Consider the following 22,465-nt stretch of genomic DNA (forward strand, 5'->3'; position numbering starts at 1 on the left):
TGGCCAAAAAAAATACTAGAAGACCCGAAAGCCCATAGTGTTATTGATATGCTGGTTTTAAAACACTCTTGTAGAGTAAATTATGGTCTTCCAGAGCGTTATAAAACTTAAAATGTTACTTGGGTGTGGCAGCCTCGAAAAGCGCCAACGATTCCAAGAGATCGGGTAGAAGTCTAGGTGGTCGATTATAAAGGAAGCTGGAATATGTAGAAAGTGTCTGAGAAAACACAACGGACTCTGCAAAGTTAAGCAGACATGTGGAAAAAATGATGTCCTTTCTAACATCACCCACTGCTTCACAACAATCAACGCGACGCTGTAGCATCATCCGGAAATCATGTACCCAAAGAAAACAGTAAAGTTCTAAACCCAGTATCGTCAAGCTAACGTGATTGCAATGCTTATCATAGTTCTATCGGGAAGACACTTTTCCACGTTGTCTCAGTCTCATTATATAGGTGCGATAAAATCGTTAAGACCTACGCCTTTCTGGACGATAGGTCTTCGATGAGCTTAATCTCAAGGCCAAGTCGTCAACAATATGCAAACACCGATATGAGGAAAACTAAAAAAATAGTAGATGTGAAGATATCTGGGACCGGAAATAAGTGCAAGCTGTACCCTCTACGAGAAGTCCATACAATTCCGAATCTGAGCCTTTTCGGCCAATCGCTTTGTATAGACGATCTATCCCGCCAATATCGTCACCTCTAGGAATATATGTCGAATCATATAAAAAAACATTCAACCGCGGCTCCTTATCGGGGTTAACAACGCAAATTTGAGTCATCCACAAAAGGGAAGAGAAGGTGGCTTGTATGAACCACTAGCCATGAAAACGCATCTTGGGTGGATCATTCACGGAGAATCAGACAATGGTGAATTCTCCAGGTATCACGGTTTAAGTGTCAAGGCTTGCAGTGAAAACAATAACAAATATATGCAAAATCTGCATCGAGCGATACAAGCGTATATCTCTTTAGAAAGTTTGTGAATTTCAAAACCAATCGTCTTATCTTGACTACGGAGGACCAATTTTGATGTATATTTCCTTCCTAATAGTAAGCCAGTAGCACTTCAGCGTCTACGATGTCTAGAAGCTTTATGAGAAGATTTATGAGAAATCCTCCAATTGCGGTTGTAATGCAGCAAAAAATCGACGACTACTTAAAGCAAAGCAAGGTTACATTCGTAACCGTATCGCAACCACAGGGTTGTTACGGAGATCCTGAAATATTTTACGCGCCAAATCCGCGCCGACTAAAATCAAATCCGTGCCATTCCATCCATTCCGCGCCATCCAAAACTTAATTCTAAGCAAATACACGTTGAATATCAATTTTGGATACCACAATTTACTGAAAGTCTTCTTTTAGATTGGTTTTTATAATATTACTGATTTTAATTATGTTTTTAACTTCAACTTTACACATATTCGTACCAAATTGAAAATAGGATTAAGGAAATCGAAGTTAATATAACAACCCTTCTAGATGGCCCTTTTTACCACTAGAATACTGAGGCTATGTGAACAAGAACTAAACTATTTCAATAAACACCGCTTTTTAGATGATATGACGATTTTGGCATGTTTTGTTTCGTTATTATCAGTCAGGATTGCCAGATTTGAACATAATTGATTACACATAAACTTGGCGAATAATAAAAAATCTGCCGAAACCGCAATTTCTTCTGAATATTATTTATAATTTTTGCTCATAAGGCAAACTTGCGTTTTTAAGGAATTAGACCATACAACTTCGTTTAATCAACAAAATTTTTGTATAACAATTATTTTAATTCGTATAAAGGAACAAATAATACAAAATTTAACATAGTTGCTCAAGCTCCGTTGATTTGCAACTCAGTATCCTGAGTATGAAGCGTAAGTTCATTCAAAAATTTCAGAGGATAATTTTCGGAACTTTCAGCAGAACTCCAGCGAACATTGGTTCGTAATTTATGCGGAAAGTACTCCTTTAATTCATGTGACAAGTTTCTTTAGGAGCTCATGCAGTAAATTTCGACAATTGGCATTTTTAGCGCCAATTTATTCGCAATTGTTTGGCAGGAATTCCTGTGTCGTTTATTACTAGAGCTTCAGCTTAAATCTGCGAAGAATATTTGCGAAAAATCCTGCAGAATTTCAATATTCATGGGCAGATTCATCCCAGAAATTCCTGCAGTGAATCCTCCAGGAATTTTCGGGGAAATTATCCTGGATGTGTTTGCGGAAATCAAACTGCTCTTGGAATTTCTGCAGAAGTCGCTCCAAAATTGTCTGTGGATTTTTTTCCGGGAACATCTGTGAAAATTTCTCCGGGTATTCTTGCAAAAGTCCCCCGGAAATTTATACGGAAAGTCATTATTCCATAAATTCAAGTAAATTCATCACCACCTGCGGGAAATTTCCAGAGACTACAACCCCTCATTAGTTCCTGCGGAAATCGCTTTGGCAATTGTTGCAGAAATTGATTAATGACTTCTTGTGCAGTTTTTGAGGATTTTTACAGCAATTCTTGGGACCATCGCTACAGGAAATTCGAAGGAAATCGCAACGTGAATTCTTGCGGAAATTTCTCTGGGAATCACTGCAAAAACTCTTCCGGAAACACATTAGAAATTTCCTCCTTGAATTCCTGTGGAAATCGTTTTGGAAATAGGGGAACGGTTTGCCACTTAATCTCATAGTTCCTATTTCCATCCCATAAAAAACAAAGCAATGGAAAGGAATTTATTTTGTTTATTATTTTTGTGATTTTTTTCAGCAGTGAGCACGCATGTTGGCAAAAAGAAGCGACAAATTTGGTCCCGTATTTCTTTGTTCAGCGATGCGATGGATATATGTACAGTGAGATGGAGATCGGAACAGTTCCCCTATATGCAGACATTCTGTGGTGCGTTCTTGTGAATAACATTCCAATTTTTTTTTGTAAATTCAAGGCGGCATTCCTGCGATTTTTTTTACAGAAATTCCTTTGGACAGTGCTCCAAGAATTTTCGTGGAAATTCCTCTAAAATATTTCTAAAAAGTTTCGCAAATAATGCTACAGAAATAATTGCGATTTTTTTCAGAAATACCTTTTAAAAATCACATTTTAATGTTTGAACAAATTACTACGGAAGCACTTATTAAAATGAGGCATCTGCATAAAATCGAGAATTAATTTTTGTGTTTTCTATTGTTGTAAAACCCTTATTCGTTCTAGATGAATGCTATGAAAGCAATATAAAATGTTCAACACTACACATATGAGAATTTCTGACGAAAAAACTTTCGGAAAATGATATGATATATCATGCTATGTGGTTTATCAATAATCAATCAGAACTGACAAATATTTAGGAATTACAACGAAGTTGAGGGAATAAAAAAAGGGTGTTCATGTCCTTAAACAGACATGTTTTGTATGCGTCATGTTTCAGAATGGTTTAAAAATGACAACAAGTGACGCCCCTCTTCTCATAATATTTGTTTTATTAATGCTCAAGAGTTCAAACAGGGTTTGTTAATATCCAAAAAATAATGTGAGTACACCCGATTCTGTTTTTACACGGATTTTTTTTTACACGGCCGTGTAAAAAAATCCCATACAAAATTTTTGCAAAGTTGCTCCATTTTGCACGATTCGTCGAGAAATCATAAAACTTTTTTTACACGGATTTTCAAATTTTGAACTGAAAACTTTTTTTACACGGAACGCATCCCCCGTGTAAAAAAAGAATCGGGTGTAGTTAACTTCACACATTAATATTGTTTTCAAGAACATTTGCTAACGAAAAAAGCCCATCCAGATGTACATGAAACTAATTTTCAAAAGAAACGTTCCTAGATTCAGCATTTTATTTGGTCAATTTTCACCTAAAACTAAATCCACTAAAACCATGGTGCACCTAAACGACTTCGAATTGGCTGATGACGTTGCACTCCTCGCGCAACGGCGCTCTGATTTGCAGAGTAAGCTCAACGACCTTGCTGAGCGCTTTCCTTCGGCAGGTTTAGTCCAACGTCAACAAAACCAAATCGTTGGATGTAAACACGGTGACTCCTTCCAGTTTCACAGTAGCTGGGCAACCAGTGAAAAATGTTGAAAGCTTCCAATATCTTGCTAGCCAAATGGCGTCAGACGAAGGTACCAAGATCGACATAGGCGCACGGATTAAGAAAGCAAGTGCTGCCTTTGCGAATTTAAGAAATATCTGGAAAAACAGGCAGATAAGTGAACGCCCCAAAATACGAATTTTCAACTCTAACGTGAAATCTGTGATGTTATACGCTAGCGAACATGGTGTCTATCAGTGGAGAACACTCAATAGCTGCAGGTGTTCATTAACAGATGCCTGCGGTATATAATTCGGGCCTGGTGGCCTCACAAATGGATCTCAAACAACGAGCCCCATCGTCGTTGTCACCAGAGGCCAATAGCAACAGAAATTCGGGATCGGAACTGGGGCTGGATCGGCCACACTCTACGTAGGTGCGGAAACGAAATCTGTAAACAAGCATTAGACTGGAACCCAGCGGGACATCGCAGCAGAGGCAGACCCAGAGGCTCATGGCGGCGAAGGCTCAATAAAGAAATAAAAGAAGTCGACCGAAATCTTACCTGGCAACAGGTTAAAGCGATAGCCGGGCAACGCTCAGGATGGAGATCTTTCAAGTCGGCCCTTTCCACCACCGGAGGTGTACAGGATCCATAAGTAAGTAAGTAAGTAAATGAAGATTTGGACATTTTCTCTAACACGTCGTTTAGCTGAAATGGTCTTTTGGCCGAATAAGTTGTAAGGTCAAAAATGGTTGCTTGACAGAAAGGGCCATTTGATCGAAAATGTCATTTGGTCCAACGATCAAATGATGATTACTGAACGGGTAGTATGGTCAAAAATATCCACTCGTTAGGCCAAATAACATTCTCGGCCAAATGGTCTTTCTGACAAACGACCATTTGGGCCAAACAACTTTTTGACAAACCGACATTTGCGGCTAAATAAAGGTTTGTCCGAAACTGTATTAGGTCGAAAATTGTTTGACTGAAAATAGCATTTGGCGAAAAGCGACAAACAGCCGAAAGGCTCATTTGGTCAAATAGGTAATTTGACCGAAACAGTTGTTTGCCCTAACAGTTTATTTGGCAGAAAGAGTCATTTGGCTCGAAAATGCCCTTTCTGAAAAACAAATATTTCAGCCAAACGGCATTTTATGCCAAATAACCTATTCAGCTCAACGTTTTTTTTGGCAAAATGATCAATTAACCCGAACGACACTTGCCAAATAACGACACTTGCCAAATAACCAAAAAGACAAATGGGGGGCATATCCCTCCTAGGATTTGAAAAGTTAGTTAGCAGTGATATAAATTTTCAACATATAGCATAATGAATAACTGAAAAACATACTACAGTGCCCATAACCGTAATAGTTTTTTTTGTCTTTATTATCGAGGCTTTCAGCCCAAGGCTGGCTCGTCTGGAGAAACCGTAATAGTTATAATTAATGTTTTTTATACGTGACAAAACTATTGTGATAATAATCAAACCTATAAGATGCATACCGACTAAAAATCAAATTGACCGTTACAGAACACCCATCACACTTAACAAAGAGCAATCAACGTTGTTTTCCCTGAAGAAGACATCGAACCCGATGTCGAAACGTTGGACAAAATTTGAAAATTTGTTCTAATAAACCAGACTGCATAGCCGAAAAATCTCAAAAATTAACACTACAGTCGAAGTCAACAACTGAAAAATTTTGAAGAGAAAAGGGTTATCTCCCATATTCAGCCTATCATAATGAAATGTGTGGAAGACAAATGAGATTCTTTTTCATTTCTGAGAAAGATACCTGTATGGCAGTGAAATTGCACTTGTTGTTAATTATCAATAGGCAATATCTAAATGATTTGAAAGCATAAAAAGCGACATGATATGAACAACAACGGAGAGCCACCAAAATATCAATCAAAGCAAATGTGATACTTTGCCAGCAGTCAAATAAATGTGGTCAACCATCACAGACTGGAGTGACAGATCGTTCGGAGAATTGCTTTGGAATTCCTGGGTCTGGAATATTTTTTCGGAGTCTCTCGATGTTTTGTCTCGGAATCCTTCAACGATTTGCTTAAACATACCTGGAGGGTTCCCTTCGGAATCGCTGGAGAATTCTTTACGGAATCTCTGGATGATTGATTCGGAGTCCCTCAACGATTTGCTCCGGAATCCTTCGACGGTTTGCTTATGCATCCCTGGAACATTGCCTACGAAATCCGTGAACATCCAAGTTGGAATTCTGACGAAATCTCTGTAACATTCCAGTTGGAACTCCTGGAACATTCCTGTCGGAATTCCTGGAATATTCTCGTCGGAATTTCTGGAGGATTCCATTCGGAATATCTAGAAGATTCTCATTGGAATCTCTGAAACATTTTCGTCGGATTCACTGGAACATTCTCGTTCAAATTTCTGGAATATTCCTTGAAGTCGAAATTCCTACAAGGATGCAGTATATTCATAAGGTTCTCATTGGAATCCCTAGAATATTCCTGTCGGAATCCCTGGTGGATTGCCTTCAAAATCCCTGAAGTCTCCCTTCGATATGCTAAGAAGATTCTCGTCAAAATCTCTGGAAGAATGTTGCATTTTTCTTTTTCATTTGAGATAGATAGAATATTTTTAAATATGCAAAAATTTCCACTGCCTACCGGTAGGAACCTGACGGCGACCCGTTACATATTGTCCTTTTAGTGTGCGGGACAAAGCCGAACGCTACTACACTTAGACGCAAATCCATACGCTATCAATTTGAGTCGTTGTAGCAATTATCGGCTGTAAAAACAAACATACTTCGATACTATTGGCTACACCAGAAGCACATGCTTGAGAAAAAAGTGTGATCGCGAGACGATTTATAATTTACAAAATTGACATCACTAATTGAACCATAACGTATTGGTTGAATAGTGTGTTGAACAACTTCCTGCTCATTCCGGAGACGAGCCAGCCTAGGGCTGAAAGTCTCCTTAATAAAGATACAAAAAAAACTTCTTGCTACAACACCTATTATTATTATAAAAGCAAACTTTATGAAATTTGAAAAAAAAATGTAATTAGATTTCGTTGATGTTACAATATTACGTTTATTGAATCCGATCTACCTTACTTCACCAGTTTAGGGAGTTCTACTCACTGTTTTTTAACAACAGAAGCTAATAGTGGTTTTATGATCATTTAAGGTCAAGCAACGCACAACTGTCATTTTTATTCTTTCACGCATGCTGAGACGCAGCAAAGCTAAATCAATAAAAATGACAGTTGGGCGCCGCCTCCGTATCGAGTGGTGTGCCCCCGAAAACGCGAGCACTTTGAAACTTGGATTCCGTAAGGAGTGTCCTTAAACAAATCTGTTTTGCATCCATTTGTCTGTGTCTGGAATATACTTTTGAAACCATCATATGACCAGTAGGATTTTATCCACCATCAAACAGGCTTATTGCAAGCCAAAAGGTGACCAAATTCCGCTAGTTTTGTAGAATATTACAAAAATCGATACCGTATTTTTCTTATCTACCGTTCAAAATCAAACTTCGGACGCTTAAGCACTTTCTGATAAACAAATTATCGTGGTAGCATTTTATATCTTATTTATTTATTTATTCAGACTAAGGCCGAAGTAACGGTATATAAGAGTCTTCTTCATTCGGCTCGATCCATGACTACACGTCGCCAACCACGCAGTCTACGGAGGGTCCGCAAGTCATCTTCCACCTGATCGATCCTCGCACCTCGCCTTCTTGCGCCCGTCGGATCGTTTTCGAGAACCATTTTCACGTTTGAATATGCCCGAAACTCGAAATACGTGTTAAAACACCTGATGCTTAGTTGCTGGACCTTTAATAATTCAAAACTTCTTGGCGCACCAATAACAACTTAAGGCCTAAGCACTCAAACAATTGGACGATCATGATACCGAAAAGAAAATATACCAAAATTGGCAAATGAAACATTTTGATAATACAGTCAAGCCTCCATAAGTCGATATTGAAGAAACCATCGACACATGGAAACATCAAGATGTGAAATAGTAAATCCTTGATAAGTTGTTTGAAAGGACCATCACAGTAGCCCAGAAAATATGTTTAATATAGCATAATTTGCTTCCATGAGTCGATATTGAGTCATAAAACATCGACTCACGGGGGTTTGACTTTAAAAGTAAGTTAAATATCAAAATTTGCTTACCTAAAAGATCACAGTCTTTTTTTAAGGTCAACATTTGAAATAGTGCTCCCTTTTTTACGCTCTGATTCAATTTACGCACCCTCGTTTTGGGAACAAAAAGAGGTTTTGTAGTATAATATTATGTTTCGTTTTGGATGTCTGTTTCAATAGGTTAACAAAGGTATTCCCGGCTATAATTTTATTCCTAGAACACCCAGAAAACCGACTTTTTCCATATTTTTTTAGAAACATGATCAATTTTCAGAAGACGTCCATAGTATTTTACATGCAGTATTTTACCTCGAAAAATATTCAAAATTCAGGGAATCATATGTGTCCTTCTCCCCCTTACAGATAACAGGTTGAATAATTCGGCGTATGGAAATAACATTTGATGTAAGATATTTTATATCATCCTTTTCCACCCGGCACGCGATACCATTTATTGTCAATCCGGTTCGGGTACCTTCTCAACAATAACAGCAACGGCGGCAACCCGGATGGAGAAAGGCCATTACTCGTCAGGCTGCTCTATGGCATGGCAGTAAAACGTTTCGCATTTGAACGATTGCTTACGAGCGAGCATCCGGCGAGCGCGAACAACCCGACCTGCTGCATCAACCCGGTGCGGTGGAACACGGGCAACGAAAGATTAAACTATAATAAATAACGTTTAAAAGACGTTGACATGATTACAGCTGTATATGGAGCAGCAACGTAGCCTCGGCGATGTGTATTTTATCAGCTGTTACAGTCACGCTGTGTGGTGCGAAACCGAGATGGGTTAAGGCTCGAAATGTACATAAGTGGCGCAGTTGTGTACTGTTCTCCGACGAACGGCAGAGGATGTGCAGTGGAGCGTGTTGAATGATTACCGGAGCCTGTTGGGTCGTGAAATTAGTTTAAACTATGATTAACTCCTCTCGGAAAGAACTCTTCTGGCGCTAATTTAGTTGTTCGACGTAGGCAGCTACTTGGAAAATGCTGCCTTCATTCAATTTCGCGCCAGCTCCTAATGAGTCGTCAGATAATCCAATCAAAATCCAAGTAATGTAATTAGTAAAAGCGATTCAGAATGGAACAATTAGTTTACTAAAAACCATAGCAGTTATTTCGAGTTGAATGGGGAATCTTGAACACCAAATATCTACTGCCCATTTTTAAAACTCTATTTGGTTCAGGACGAGGAATGTCACTAATAGGATGGTCAATCAGTTTTAATATCTGAAGGCATGTTTTCATTGTTTTGAAAGGAGCCATCTGTTTAGTTTCCCTTTTAAAAAAAATAAAATCTCCTCGATTCCAAAAAACGCGTGCTTTGGAAGAAGTCTTCTACTCTGTGGACTTATTCCGCTTGCTTGAAGCGTGCTTTGAAATAAGGATTTATATCCTTTTTTGTTTTATATAGGGCGAAGCATGGACAATAGTTTCAGTCAGGGATCGAATCTAGAGTTATTTGCAATAATCTCAAACTTATCTTATCGCATACCATGGGAAACTTTTTTTCCCGATGACGATAATGAAAAGATTCGGGAAGGTCATGATATATTCCTTTGAAAAATGCTTCAATTAAACAAACAGCTGTACAAAAAATCTTGGTTCCCAATGGCAACCTAGTGAGAACGAAGCGTTTTTCATAGCTTGTCGTTGAAGGCCATCTCTCAGATTCTATTCAACTCCGGAATTGTCAGTTTGATTCCCAGTGTGTGTTATAATCGGAAAAATTAGAAAACCAGTTGGTCAACAGGGTAATTGTGGTTTGTCAATAATACTTCATCGTTTGAATAATAGACGGCAGACTTCGCTTTTGAAAACATTGTCTGTCAAATTATCTATTTGGCAATTTATGTTCGCATCTTTTCTTATATCTGTTGCAGTAAATTGAACCCGTAATTATCCATGTGAATGGTCCCGTATTATGAGAAATCGTTTATATTCCACTAATTCCAACAAATTTTTATTGGAGTGAAAAAATGTTGTTTCCGACATTTTCGGAAAAAATTTAATATTTTTTTTAGGAAATTTTGGCAATTTCAAGGAATGGTAAAATCTTAACCCTTGTGTGGCCGGCTGGGTACCCGGGTACCTTTTTGGAATTCAATTCGCGATATCTAAATGAATTTTCATAGTAGGAGATTGAAACTCTGTCATATCCACAATAATGACGGCCAAAATCGATTGTACGGGTTAACTGAAATTTTGATTGAGGAGGGGTGGAGGGAGGGGTTCCGACATTTTTTTACCCTTTAAATGGCCGGCAGGGTACCCGGGTACCCACGAAACTAAAATGTATGTCTTAGGCAAATTTTAACCGTTTTCAACCATTTTAGGCTCATTCGATTCAGAATTTTGTCCTTAGGATTTGACCGGTCCGGACCTTCGGGTCACCGGGAAATCCGGATTCCTAGGGACGTGTCCTCCATAGATTATACTGATCGTGAATTTCGATAGGTAAATAGCAATATGGGTATCAAACTTCTTGATATTTCATCAGCAGGTTGATTTTTATTTATATGGGTCCATCAGACCTGCAGATCTTCAATAGGCCATTCCAGAACAGGTTCCTCTAGGGGTCATAGGTGGCTATTGACACTTTTCAAGGGAACATCAACAATATGGGTATCAAACTTCTTGAAATTATTTCTAACGTGTGTTCTTGACAAGTTGAGCCCGGAGTGGCCATTTTGGAGCAAGTTTCCAGGGGGGAGGGGACGGGAGGGGGGTGTTTGGTCAAGGTTGGCCAAAAACATTTCTCATTGGATCCCCAACAATATGGATGTCAAAATTCTTGAAGCTTCCACAGCAGGCTGTTGTTTATTATCTTGGTTCCAACAGATGTGTGAAAATTTGAGTGGCTATTTCGGAACAGGCTCCCAGTGGGTCCAGACATGGTCATAAACATTTATGCATCAAAATGAGAGCAATATTATTTCAAGAACCAAACGTTGACCCCGGGAAGCCACTAAGTAGTGCTCCAGAAGCTCCGGAATAGCCGAAAAGGTAATCAATTCTAGAAACTCGCCCTAGAAAGCTGCGACTTTTTTTGTAGTTGTGTGCGATCAAAATCAATTCGAGGATCATTCATTGACACCGTGTGACCGTTAGGTGAGCATCTGGAAGCTCCGGAACTTTCGAAGATGTGTCAATATTTAAGTTGTCCAAGAAAGTTGTGAGATTTTAGAAATCGCTTGTTGAGAAATGTGAGAGCATAATTGATGCAATCCAAACGGATAGCCACAATACATCCAATAATGCTGCGACTTTCAATAAATCGTTCGTTCACTTCAAGTGGTAGAATAAAATGGGATAGTTCGAAATCGTCTTATGACAAGTGAAGACACTCCACTAGAAGCTCTAAGCAACCTTTGACTGACGTATTGTAGAGCTCCATAATTGTCAATCTTGTATGATGTTCCTCCAGTTTCCACCGCATGCAGAAACCACGAAGTCGCTGGCCTCTATCCGGATCTCTGGTGAATATTGTTTTTGTTATTCTTTCTTCCGACATTCGCACTAAGTGACCGGCCCTCTGGAGTTTGCCGTACTTTATACGATTCGCAATATTTCCTTCTTTATACACTTGATACAGCTCGTGATTTATGCGTCTGCGCCACACATTTTTTTCTAATTTCACATCGAGAATTGTACGTAGCACTTTTCGCTCGAAAACTCCAAAAGCTTTCCGGTCCACCTCTTTTTACATCCTAACGAATCAGAGAAAATTTCGTTTCGAATATTCGAGGAAGCCCCTATTCGCAGCAGCAATACGTCTTTTCACTTCACAGTAAACGTCATTGACACATGTCACATGTCATGTGTTCAAAGATAAACAAATTCTTCAACAACTTCCCCATCAAGTACTACCTCAGCATTAACACCAATAGGCCTACCTTTATCTTTACCCGCAACCATGTACTCCGTCTTGGTAGAGTCGATGATTTAGCCTATCTTCGCCTGCTCCCTCTTCATTAGGGCAAAAACCTCCACTACTGCCCTCTGATCGTTACCAATGTAGTCAATGTCATCCGCAAAGATCAGGAGCATATGCGACCATGTGATGATAGTGCCCTTCTTCTGCACACCAGATCTCCTAATCACCCCCTCGAGTGCAATATTTACAATCAATTTGAAAGCGCATCACTCTGCTTCAATCTCTCCACGGTCACAAACGCGGTTGATACGTCGTCTGCAACCCGAATACTTTATTTTGAGCCATCAAGCGTTGCACGTATCATCGTAATCAGCTTTGCCGGAGAACCGTGTTCAGACATTATCTGCCACAGCTAATTTCTTCTCACTGAATCGTACGCTGCTTTGAAATCAATAGACAGATGGTGAGTCTGCAAGTTGTACTCCCGAAATTCATAAGGGATCATCTTCAGGCTAAACATCTCATCCGTCGACATCTCATTGGCTTTCACGGCCAGACAGGTAGATTTTGAAACTGGAACGACGAAACTGATTAGACTATAGCCAGTTTCTTCATATACTGAGGGAGCGCATCTAGTTACAGATTTTTGTTTCACACAGATTATCAGCGGACTCAGAATGCAAGCCAATGTAGGGAAGGGGTGGACATGATGATGCAATCACTCGCCTACTGCAAGCCGAATATACCTCTGTTCGTACGGAATTTATTGGAATTGTTGGGTTAAGGTTCGAAAGGCAGAGGTCCGTCTTGGTTAACGAACTGTCAATGTTATAGATAGAAAGCAATCGATGGAATTTCTAATTGGATGTAGGAAACGAGCTCTTTAGTTCATTTCCAATTCTAGCAGAAATGGCTAGAATAGTCAAGTTGAAGGTATAGGAAAAGAAATGGAATGTATGGAAGTCCATTTCCAGTTCTAGCGATTGCTAGAGATAAATATAAAGAAAAATACAAAGTAGGAGAATGGAACGGACTTTGGATTGAACCCACGACCTCCTGCGTATGAGGCAGAAGCAGTAGCCTTATGACTACCAAGCCCGTTCTCTTCTCCTTCTTTTTTTACTTTGTTACAAAAAAAATGTTCACGATTAAGCAACTGTTGAAAACAAAATGTAAGAAATGACGACTGCTTCGGGAATTCCGGTTTTTCAGGAGGACTTCTTGGTGGCCACTCGGGATCAATGAATGATATTCGCAATCTCGCGCTTAGAATCATAAGGGCGTAACTGTATTGATGGATTGCCGAAGGTTCATGGTTGTAATGAAGGATGATTGCATCTTCTACCTGTAGCAAATATAAAATCGATGAAGAGAAATTGATCAATACAGTTACGCCCCTATGATTCTAAGCGCGAGCAAAGACTCTGCTTCTATACTGCTATTATAAACGATTTTCGAAAGTTTCTAGAACGAACTGCAATAATTGAACCTGTTCTGGAATGGGCAATCAAAAATCTGCACTTCTGATGGACCCAAATTGATAAGAATCAATCTACTGATGAAATTTCTAGAAGTTTGATACCCGTATAGCTGATTAGCTATCGAAATCCACGATCAGTATCATTTATGCAGGACATGTTTCTGGAAATCCGGATTTTACAGAAATTTAATTGACCGGATCGGTCCATCCTTGTAACATCTTTATAGAAGAGAAAATTCTTAATCGAATATGCCCAAAATAGTTGAAATCGGTTGTAAATTTCCAGCCCAGGGTACCCTGCCGGCCTGTTAAGGGTGTTTTTTTTTGCCGGTCACAAAACGGTTTAAGAACCCCACATAAGTTAAAGAATGGACATAGATATCAAGATATATATCATTATCGACCGAAGATATTTTCTTTTTTGAAGCACCACAAAAGCTATTCACACTTAAGCTAAATGACTGTTATGCCAAATGGCTTTACGTCAAATCGCCTGCTTCCTTCATTGACATGTCATTTTCCGGAAAAACATTCGGGAAACGTCATTTTCGGTAAAATGTCATTCACGGGAAAGTCTTATATCATGCAAATATCTTTTTCGTTGAAAAGTCATTATTGGGAAAATATTATTTCCAAAAAATGGTATAGTCGAGAATTTGCTATTTTTTCTTGGAATTTTACAATCTCGAAAAACCTTGAATGAACTTTAGTTCTCCATTCTTTAGTATTTAAATTATGCCTAGCGTCCATTATGCCTAATATGAATTGTGTCTAACGTCATGATAATTAATTGCATATTATTCGGCAACTCGGCCGTACGAAAACCATTTTTTTGTTGAATATCTTGGCTGTGCATATGCACAGAATATGTTTCGAAATGGACAAATTGATATGAAATTTGCGAAAAAGAACCCACGTGTCTTGGAGGGACTCGAACCCTCAACCTCCTAGCAAGCCTATGGCACAGCAGAGTGCGATTGATTCGCATTCTATACCAGCCCGCCCAGCCCGTTGCTGGGGGGTATGGAGTGCGATCCTCTCGTTTAATAAACAATGTGCACTCGCTTGACTGTGGTAAAGCTTGACAACAGTAAAGCACATGTGGAGATTGGACAAATCAAGCATCAGAAAGATATTCAATTTGCAAAAAAGAGAGCTAACCGCGGTCGTGGTTGGTACTCGGATTCTGATGGCTTTTCCGCAAACGTGACCTTTAAGTGGTCTTGTTGTGTAGGGGTTATCACGCCTATCTAGAGAGTAGGAGGTTGAGGGTTCGAGTCCCTCCAAGACACGTGGATTCTTTTTCGCAAATTTCATATCAATTTGTCCATTTCGAAACATATGCTGTGCACATGCACAGCCAAGATTTTAACCAAATAACGTCATTATGCTTAACATACTAATACAAAACCTCGCACTCTACAGCAGAGCTTTAAATAACCGAATGTTTTTGGTGAAGCCCATCGACCTTCTTTGTCACTCTCACTTCATAACATTTTCATATTTGGCTGAACATCGACAATTTAAGATCAAATATCAGACAGTGAGTATTTATTTAGATTTCGTCCTTTAAGAGGTTCGGAAGCCTCCTTTCAAGAGGCTCGGAAGCCTCCTTTCAAGAGGCTCGGAAGCCTCCTTTCAAGAGGCTCGGAAGCCTCCTTTCAAGAGGCTCGGAAGCCTTCTTTCAAGAGGCTCGGAGGCCTCCTTTCAAGAGGCTCGGAAGCCTCCTTTCAAGAGGCTCCTCGGAAGCCTCCTTTCAGGAGGCCCGGAAGCCTCCTTTCAAGAGGCTCAGAAGCCTCCTTTCAAGAGGCTCAGAAACCTCCTTTCAAGAGGCTCGGAAGCCTCCTTCAAGAGGCCCGGAAGCCTCCTTTCAAGAGGCCTCAGCCTCCTTTCAAGAGGCTCAGAAGCCTCCTTTCAAGAGGCTCAGGCCTCCTTTCAAGAGGCTCAGGCCTCCTTTCAAGAGGCTCAGAAGCCTCCTTTCAAGAGGCCTGGAAGCCTCCTTTCAAGAGGCTCAGAAGCCTCCTTTCAAGAGGCCCGGAAGCCTCCTTTCAAGAGGCCTGGAAGCCTCCTTTCAAGAGGCCTCAAGCCTCCTTTCAAGAGGCTCAGAAGCCTCCTTTCAAGAGGCTCAGAAGCCTCCTTTCAAGAGGCTCAGAAGCCTCCTTTCAAGAGGCTCAGAAGCCTCCTTTCAAGAGGCTCAGCCTCCTTTCAAGAGGCCTGGAAGCCTCCTTTCAAGAGGCCTCAGGCCTCCTTTCAAGAGGCTCGGAAGCCTCCTTTCAAGAGGCTCGGAAGCCTCCTTTCAAGAGGCTCGGAAGCCTCCTTTCAAGAGGGACGGAAGCCTCCTTTCAAGAGGTTCGGAAGCCTCCTTTCAAGAGGCTCGGAAGCCTCCTTTCAAGAGGCTCGGAAGCCTCCTTTCAAGAGGCTCGGAAGCCTCCTTTCAAGAGGCTCGGAAGCCTCCTTCCAAGAGGCTCGGAAGCCTCCTTTCAAGAGGCTCGGAAGTCTCCTGCCAAGAGGCTCGGAAGTCTCCTGCCAAGAGGCTCGGAAGTCTCCTTCAAGAGGCTCGGAAATCTCCTTTCAAGAGGCTCGGAAGCCTCCTGTTAAGAGAAGTAGGAGCTATTAGGGTGAGGAATATCCGATTGAATTTGTTATCAATTAAATTTGCGAAACGAAAACCTGGGCTTAAAAATTGGTATTTATTAAGGCGCTTGGTGCCATTTGACCGAATTCCAATCATATATCTTACGCTTATTTTCATTAACAGCAAAAAATAGGGGGTACTGCAATAAATGCAAAAGATCGAAGGGATGCCTGTCAAGAAAAAGATTGAGAACCGCTGTTTTTACTTAAACAATTGTCTCTTTTTAACTTTCTTTATTCTTCACTAACCACGTAAATCAATTTTTAATTTATTACGTATTGTTCATACGCTAGAAACAAATGGCTCGAAAAATCTTATTCATTGACCACAAAGCTGTAATAACCATAATGCCAATCGACCATTTTGTCAAACGGCTTCATATCAAATGTGGAATAAGCCTAGCGGTATTGTGTTGAGTTTAATTCCAGGACTGGTAAACTGAACAGTAAACTATGAAGCACCAATGTTCTAGTGGGGAATGTAATGCCAAAAAATAAATAGGAAGTAGAGTTTAATATAATGCATTGATAAATTTGCCCAATCCATTAATCTTGTTAAATTAAATTCGTAATTATATGTAAGCGTGGGGCGATGCTTAGCCGTGCGGAGAGATGCGCGGCAACAAAGCAAGACCATGCTAAGGGTGGCTGGGTTCGACTTCCGGTGCCGGTCCAGACAATTTTCGGATTGGAAATTGTCTCGACTTCCCTGGGCATAAAAGTATCATCGTGTTAGCCTCATGATATACGAATGCAAAAATGATAACTTGGCTTAGAAGCCTCGCAGTTAATAACTGTGGAAGTGCATAATGAACACTAAGCTGCGAGGCGGCGATGTCCCAGTGGGGAATGTAATGCCAATGAAGAAGAATATGTAAGCGTAGCGAAATTTTTGTTTTGTTTCGGTGGCATCGTATTCCACAACTGCTGCCTCGTAGTTGAGTATTCATTAAGCATTTCCACAGTTATTACCTGCCTGGTTCCTAAGCCTTGATATCCTCTAGGCATATATTTTTTTATTTGAACACCGGACCGGGATTCAAACCCAGCCACCTTCAATATTATTGTAGCAGCACATTTTCGTCACAGAGCTAAGCATTTTTTTCACGATTTCAACTGATTTTTTTCTCTTATTCAGAGGTTGTGTAAGAGCATTGTAGTAAAAAAAAGCACAACCTACATGGAAAGGACATGAGAAGGGCGGAAATACAAACTTATCTTCTCTTAGAACGATGACCAGTACTCAAAGTTCGCTGTGTCTATGCGTACCAGTATTGAGGTGTTCCGATACATTTGTGAAACGACTCCGCAAGGAGTAGAACATTTCCCAAGAAAAGCACAACATTTTTGAGTTATCTTACTGCTGGGAAAACACTGACAGGATAAATATTCCAACCATCTCGGAAACGGCGCAGAACGAATAAACTTCTCAGTGGGTGGATAACCACCCCAACCTCTCACTCACTCCACCAAGCAGCGCAACCGCCCCCCAAGCCAACAGCCTTCCGTCTAACAAATTTCGTCACCGATTAGATCTCTTTCTCAAGGATAATTGCTTTTATTGCCGCACAACATTCTAGGGTTTGCAATCGATTTTCACTAGCTAGGCATTGCTGCACAGATCACCCAAAGCATAGAACGCACCAAGTATCCTTGCATTCAGAGAGCTTATCCATTTTCAGTTTTCACCGCACTTCACCGAAACGATCCTTAAACTGTTTTTTCTCTATCACTGCACCGTGCCTTTTTGCGTTACCTGCTCACTAGTAGTAGACATTTTCCTGGTGGACACTTTGCACTTTTCCGAATTTTCCCCAGCGAGCTCCCACCCTCAAAAACACCAGAACTTCGCGGAGCTGAGCCGTCCGGGCGGAACCTCAATTTTCAACTCGCACTTTTAATTTGCCAAATTGTGAACACCCGATAATCCGCCGCCCGTTTCGGCACCAGAAAGAAAAAAATAGTCTCACTTCCTTTTTCAGTCGCGCACCGAGAAAACACAGCGAACAGCCATCCGAGCCTTTCTGACTGCAACTTGCTACAAACATCAGTGCAAGCAGCGAACTCGCCTCAAAGGATAATGTTTTGCGAATTTTCCAGCACTTTGGCGCTCTCTCTCTCTCAGCGGTGGTCAATGCCGCGCCGTGTATCTGGTGAGAGCCGACAGTCGGATTCTCTGTGTACAAAAGGACTCCTCTGTTTGTTCAGCACACAGTTGATCTAAGCGTAAACAGTAAAACAGGACGAGCAATTTACTTTCTGTCAGAACCGTATTTATTTGGTGGTTTGCGTTATTTCGCTGATAGTGGAATGGTCATCGCCCGTTGACGTATACATTATGACTGACGCGACTAAGGTGTTTGTGTAGCTCAACAGAAAATGAGAGAACGGGATTGGAGAAAGAGAGTAAACTATGTCAAACAAACTGAAGGTACACAAATTCTTCAATTACAATTTTTATTTTTATAAGTTCATTGTTAATAAGTACCTGGATATGTTTGGAAACAAATTTTCAATCATCATCATGCCAACCATATTATCAGTTTCGGCAGCGTAGAAACGTTTCAAAGCGAAGCTCTCTGTGTCACAGTTGACCCTTACCAGCGTGGATAAATAAAACTGCTCGAAATTGTCAACAACATTTGTTTTGTTGAAATATTTCACTGACAGTCAGCTGAGATCAAACTGGAAACAAACATTGAAACCCGCTTGTGTATGGAGTGGATCGTTGAACTCGGACGTCTAGGAAAAAGGTACGTTTATGTTTTTGTGCAAAATAAAAGAAATCCTCTACTTTTAGCGCTTATTTTAACTGTCATACACGCTGATAACAAAGAACCTACATAGAAGAGGTCAGGGACGGCAATGACTTCGAAAGATGACGAGCGATGCTGAGCTGGTTGCTAGAGGAATTTGGTAGACACAAATATGGACTTTATCTTATCGCACTTAGGGCCGCTACTGGGGAAAACAACAACCAAACATTGCAGACGGCAGTCAACGATTGCAGCATTATCAGCCAGATTATATGAATTTAAATTTGCTGCAAGTCATCGTTAGCTAAAGGGTTTGTATGATTTCGTTTTTGTAATCCATATCACATTTCTGAAGCGTTAATAGTTTCTGCATAGGTTTACGTTGATCAAGCTATGCATTTTCGTTAGGCAATGTGTTCAAAACTCTAGCAGTAAGACCGATCTGCATAAAATAATTCGTTACTTCGAGATCGTATTACCTTTATTTGAAAGCAACAAAGTACATTGGGACTATTACTATGTACAATGTAACAAAAATAGGCGCTACAAAAAAAGCAATTGGAATTGGATGAATGTGCATTTTTTAACAGATTAAAAAAATCTATTTTCGCTCAATCAAACCTTTGCGTGGTATTTTACTTCCTACTAGTAATAGTAGTGTTAATACTATGAGTGATGGTCGGAAGAGTATGGAACGACTTTACTATGCGTTAAGATAACTCGCTTTCCAGATAGTCTTATTTGTGAGAAGGCCAATAGAGTAAATTTCAGTTCAATCAAGCCTTATAACCTATTCAGATTACGCCATTTATTAATAACGATAATATCGTGTTGAAGTGGAGATAGAAACTTGAATGTATGGAGATTGGTATCAAGTTATTCTTTATCATTATATTTATTATCATAAATGGCGTAATCTGAATAGGTTACGAAGCCGACAACATGATTATCTAAGCAACGGAGCGCTTATCAATCAAAAATAAAGTGAACGAGAATTTGGTGGATCTGCCCAAAACATTTTTAATCCCTGTAAATTTCATATTCATCATATGTTTTTCTACTCCCATTTCAAAAACCCAAGTCAGACTTAATAATTTTCGCACAGTGTTGAGATTTAAGTCAATTATTCAACATTAGTAAGCAAATGATTTACAAATTGTTTCTTCCTGATGCGTGTTACGTGCTCTTCAAAATTTTCATGCTTTTCAATATTACCGATGTCTATGTTGAATAATCATCATTATTATTGAGACTTTAAGCGCGAGACTAGCTCGTTTCTGTTAGGAAAATTATTTTGAGTTTTAAGTGGAATGTCTTTACTTGTCACACGGTGTAAAAAAATGGATTATTATCGAAGTTTCATGCACCTCTGATTTTTTTTCACAGAAAGTTAGGCAAAGCCACTAGAAATGAAGTATGGGATGTTTAAAAATATTTCATCGGCGATTTTTTGAAAAAAGTGATTTTTATTGTTTTCTTCCTTAATATACCGTCTAAAAAGTCGATTGATAACTCAGTAATGGATAAATTATTGTAATTAGCCCGCAGAATGAAAAATAAACATATTTCTAGCCTTTTTTGTATAGAAAACCTATCTTAAAACGGGTCTAAAATTTGTAAGAATATTGTTTTTCTGTGGTTAACGCGTTTTTTCTTCTTCAAGTATTTCTTTTGTTTTTAATTTTTGCGATTCTAATCATTTTCTATCTCCAGCATCTATAACTGTTGTCTGATGAATATTAACTTGAATATTATTTTAGCAATTTTATCTTTTGACATTTGCAATATATGACCTGCCCACTGAAGTGCGCCGTATTTTAAAAGATTCATAATATTTTCTCTTTTAAACATATGATATTCCTTGTAATTTGTGCGTTAGCACCACTCGTCATTTACTGGCCCTCACTATGTATTATACGCAGCACCTTCCGCTCGGAAAATTCGAAAGCTTCCTAGTCATGCGAAACTGTTTTATTGTCGGGAAGAACCGCTCCACTGTCATACAACCTTGCTACGCAAATACCCCAAAGTGAAAGGACAAGAGATGTCAAACTCTGTGTGCATGTAACGGATTGAGTGTTACTTGCAGTGCTCACTTAGCGTCAAAATCACAACATTTACCACAAGTTCGTATTAAACGTCAGGGACACTTTCAGTATCGCACACTAGTCTGCCTCTTTACATTTCATGTCCGTAATTGCCCACCGGTAGAATTAAGGTATTATAAAAAAATGAATTTATTTTCCGTCTGCATTATACAAGACCTAACTTAGGCCCAAACTTGTTATGTACGCCGGAGGTATTTCTATTTGTAACAGAGATACTTTACAGTAAACGTCTTTGTTAGTATTTACAAACATTTCAAAGGTATTTTTTTCTACACACTTCTTTGAAGCACTATATCAGCACAAGCAACACTCAGCTTATCTCTGTTTCTACACGCAACCATGTACTTAATGACTTCATCTCAGCAGTTCTTACGCATATGCTCTTGGGTTTTGCAGACGAAATGGTAGAAACTTTTGTCTCACTGAAGATTGAGATTGTAATTAACTCTTCAAATTGTTGAAGATAGAAATATAAATGTGGTTGGAGTGTTGGAGAAATTATTTCCTTAGACTGCTTGTTGATTGCTGGTGCGAATACGGTCTTATACGACTTACGTAACCAACTTACTGCTCATAAAAGTATGAATGGCTTACACAGAAATGAAATCTCTCAAATATGGGACAGTTGTTCTTGAAGCAACAACTTAGCGTCAGTAACATGCAGTCGGAAACGAAATTCGCCCTAGTTCATGCGATAGCCTATTTCGGACATGTAGCGTGAACACTGTAAGAAGCAGGCCAGTAAGATTTAGGGGTTTCAAGTTAAATGTGCCGCGAACAATATTCAGTGAGGTTCTTGTACATGGCGTGTGCCACAGTAATGATGAGACACTGTATCTAGAGGAAAATATTATGAATTCTATAAAATATGGCAAACTGATAAAGGGTTGGCCATCTAGTTCGAATGTCGGAAGAAAAAATTGTGAATACAACAGATAACCGAGGCTGGAAATAGATGATACTTACTGAAAAAAAGTTAAATGAGATTGTGAATAAAGCAAAATAAAACAAATATTCGAAAACATACTTTAAAAACGCTCAATTCACAGAAAAAAAATACAAAACTTTAGATCCATTTAGATTTAGTTATCAATCGACTTTATAGAAGGTATATTAAGGAAGAAAACGATAAAAAAAACTTTTTTTTTAATCGCCGATGAAATATTTTTAAACACCCCGTACCTCATTTATAGTGACCTTGCCTAACTTTCTCGACACTGAAGACGTCCTAACTGTTGAGGTCGAAATACGTATCTGTCAAAGGTGCAATCAAGTAGTGGAATTAAGTGGAATTGTACAAACTCGTCTTATGACAAGTCTTTTCTGTTTGACTTATCTGAGCTCTGTGTGAACGTTCGTTTTTGATATGCCAAACGTATTAAACAGATCTTCTAGGAAA

The 22,465-nt window shown here is 39.5% G+C and overlaps 1 protein-coding gene and 1 long non-coding RNA gene across 5 annotated transcripts in view; one reads left to right on the forward strand and one right to left on the reverse strand.

Annotated features, from left to right (window-relative positions):
- The window catches only part of LOC134211210 (tight junction-associated protein 1), a 118,294-nt gene extending 99,851 nt beyond the window's left edge, over positions 1-18,443 (reverse strand). For 2 of the 4 annotated variants that reach the window (XM_062687896.1, XM_062687895.1), the window contains exon 1: positions 17,959-18,354. In XM_062687896.1, coding sequence (XP_062543880.1) covers positions 17,959-17,979 — 21 coding nt within the window. In that variant the 5' untranslated portion in view covers positions 17,980-18,354. Of the gene's footprint in view, positions 1-17,846; positions 17,905-17,958 lie in introns of those variants that run through there. The other 2 variants (XM_062687897.1, XM_062687898.1) reach the window with 2 other exon arrangements.
- A 77-nt stretch (positions 18,444-18,520) lies between these two features.
- On the forward strand, positions 18,521-20,458 carry LOC134211211 (uncharacterized). The gene is made up of 3 exons (XR_009978983.1): positions 18,521-18,633; positions 18,746-19,269; positions 19,334-20,458. It is a non-coding gene; the product is annotated as an uncharacterized LOC134211211 (long non-coding RNA).
- Positions 20,459-22,465: the final 2,007 nt, after the last annotated feature.

The sequence above is a fragment of the Armigeres subalbatus genome, chromosome 2 (assembly GCF_024139115.2).
Source record: "Armigeres subalbatus isolate Guangzhou_Male chromosome 2, GZ_Asu_2, whole genome shotgun sequence".
In the NCBI taxonomy this organism is placed as follows: domain Eukaryota; kingdom Metazoa; phylum Arthropoda; class Insecta; order Diptera; family Culicidae; genus Armigeres; species Armigeres subalbatus.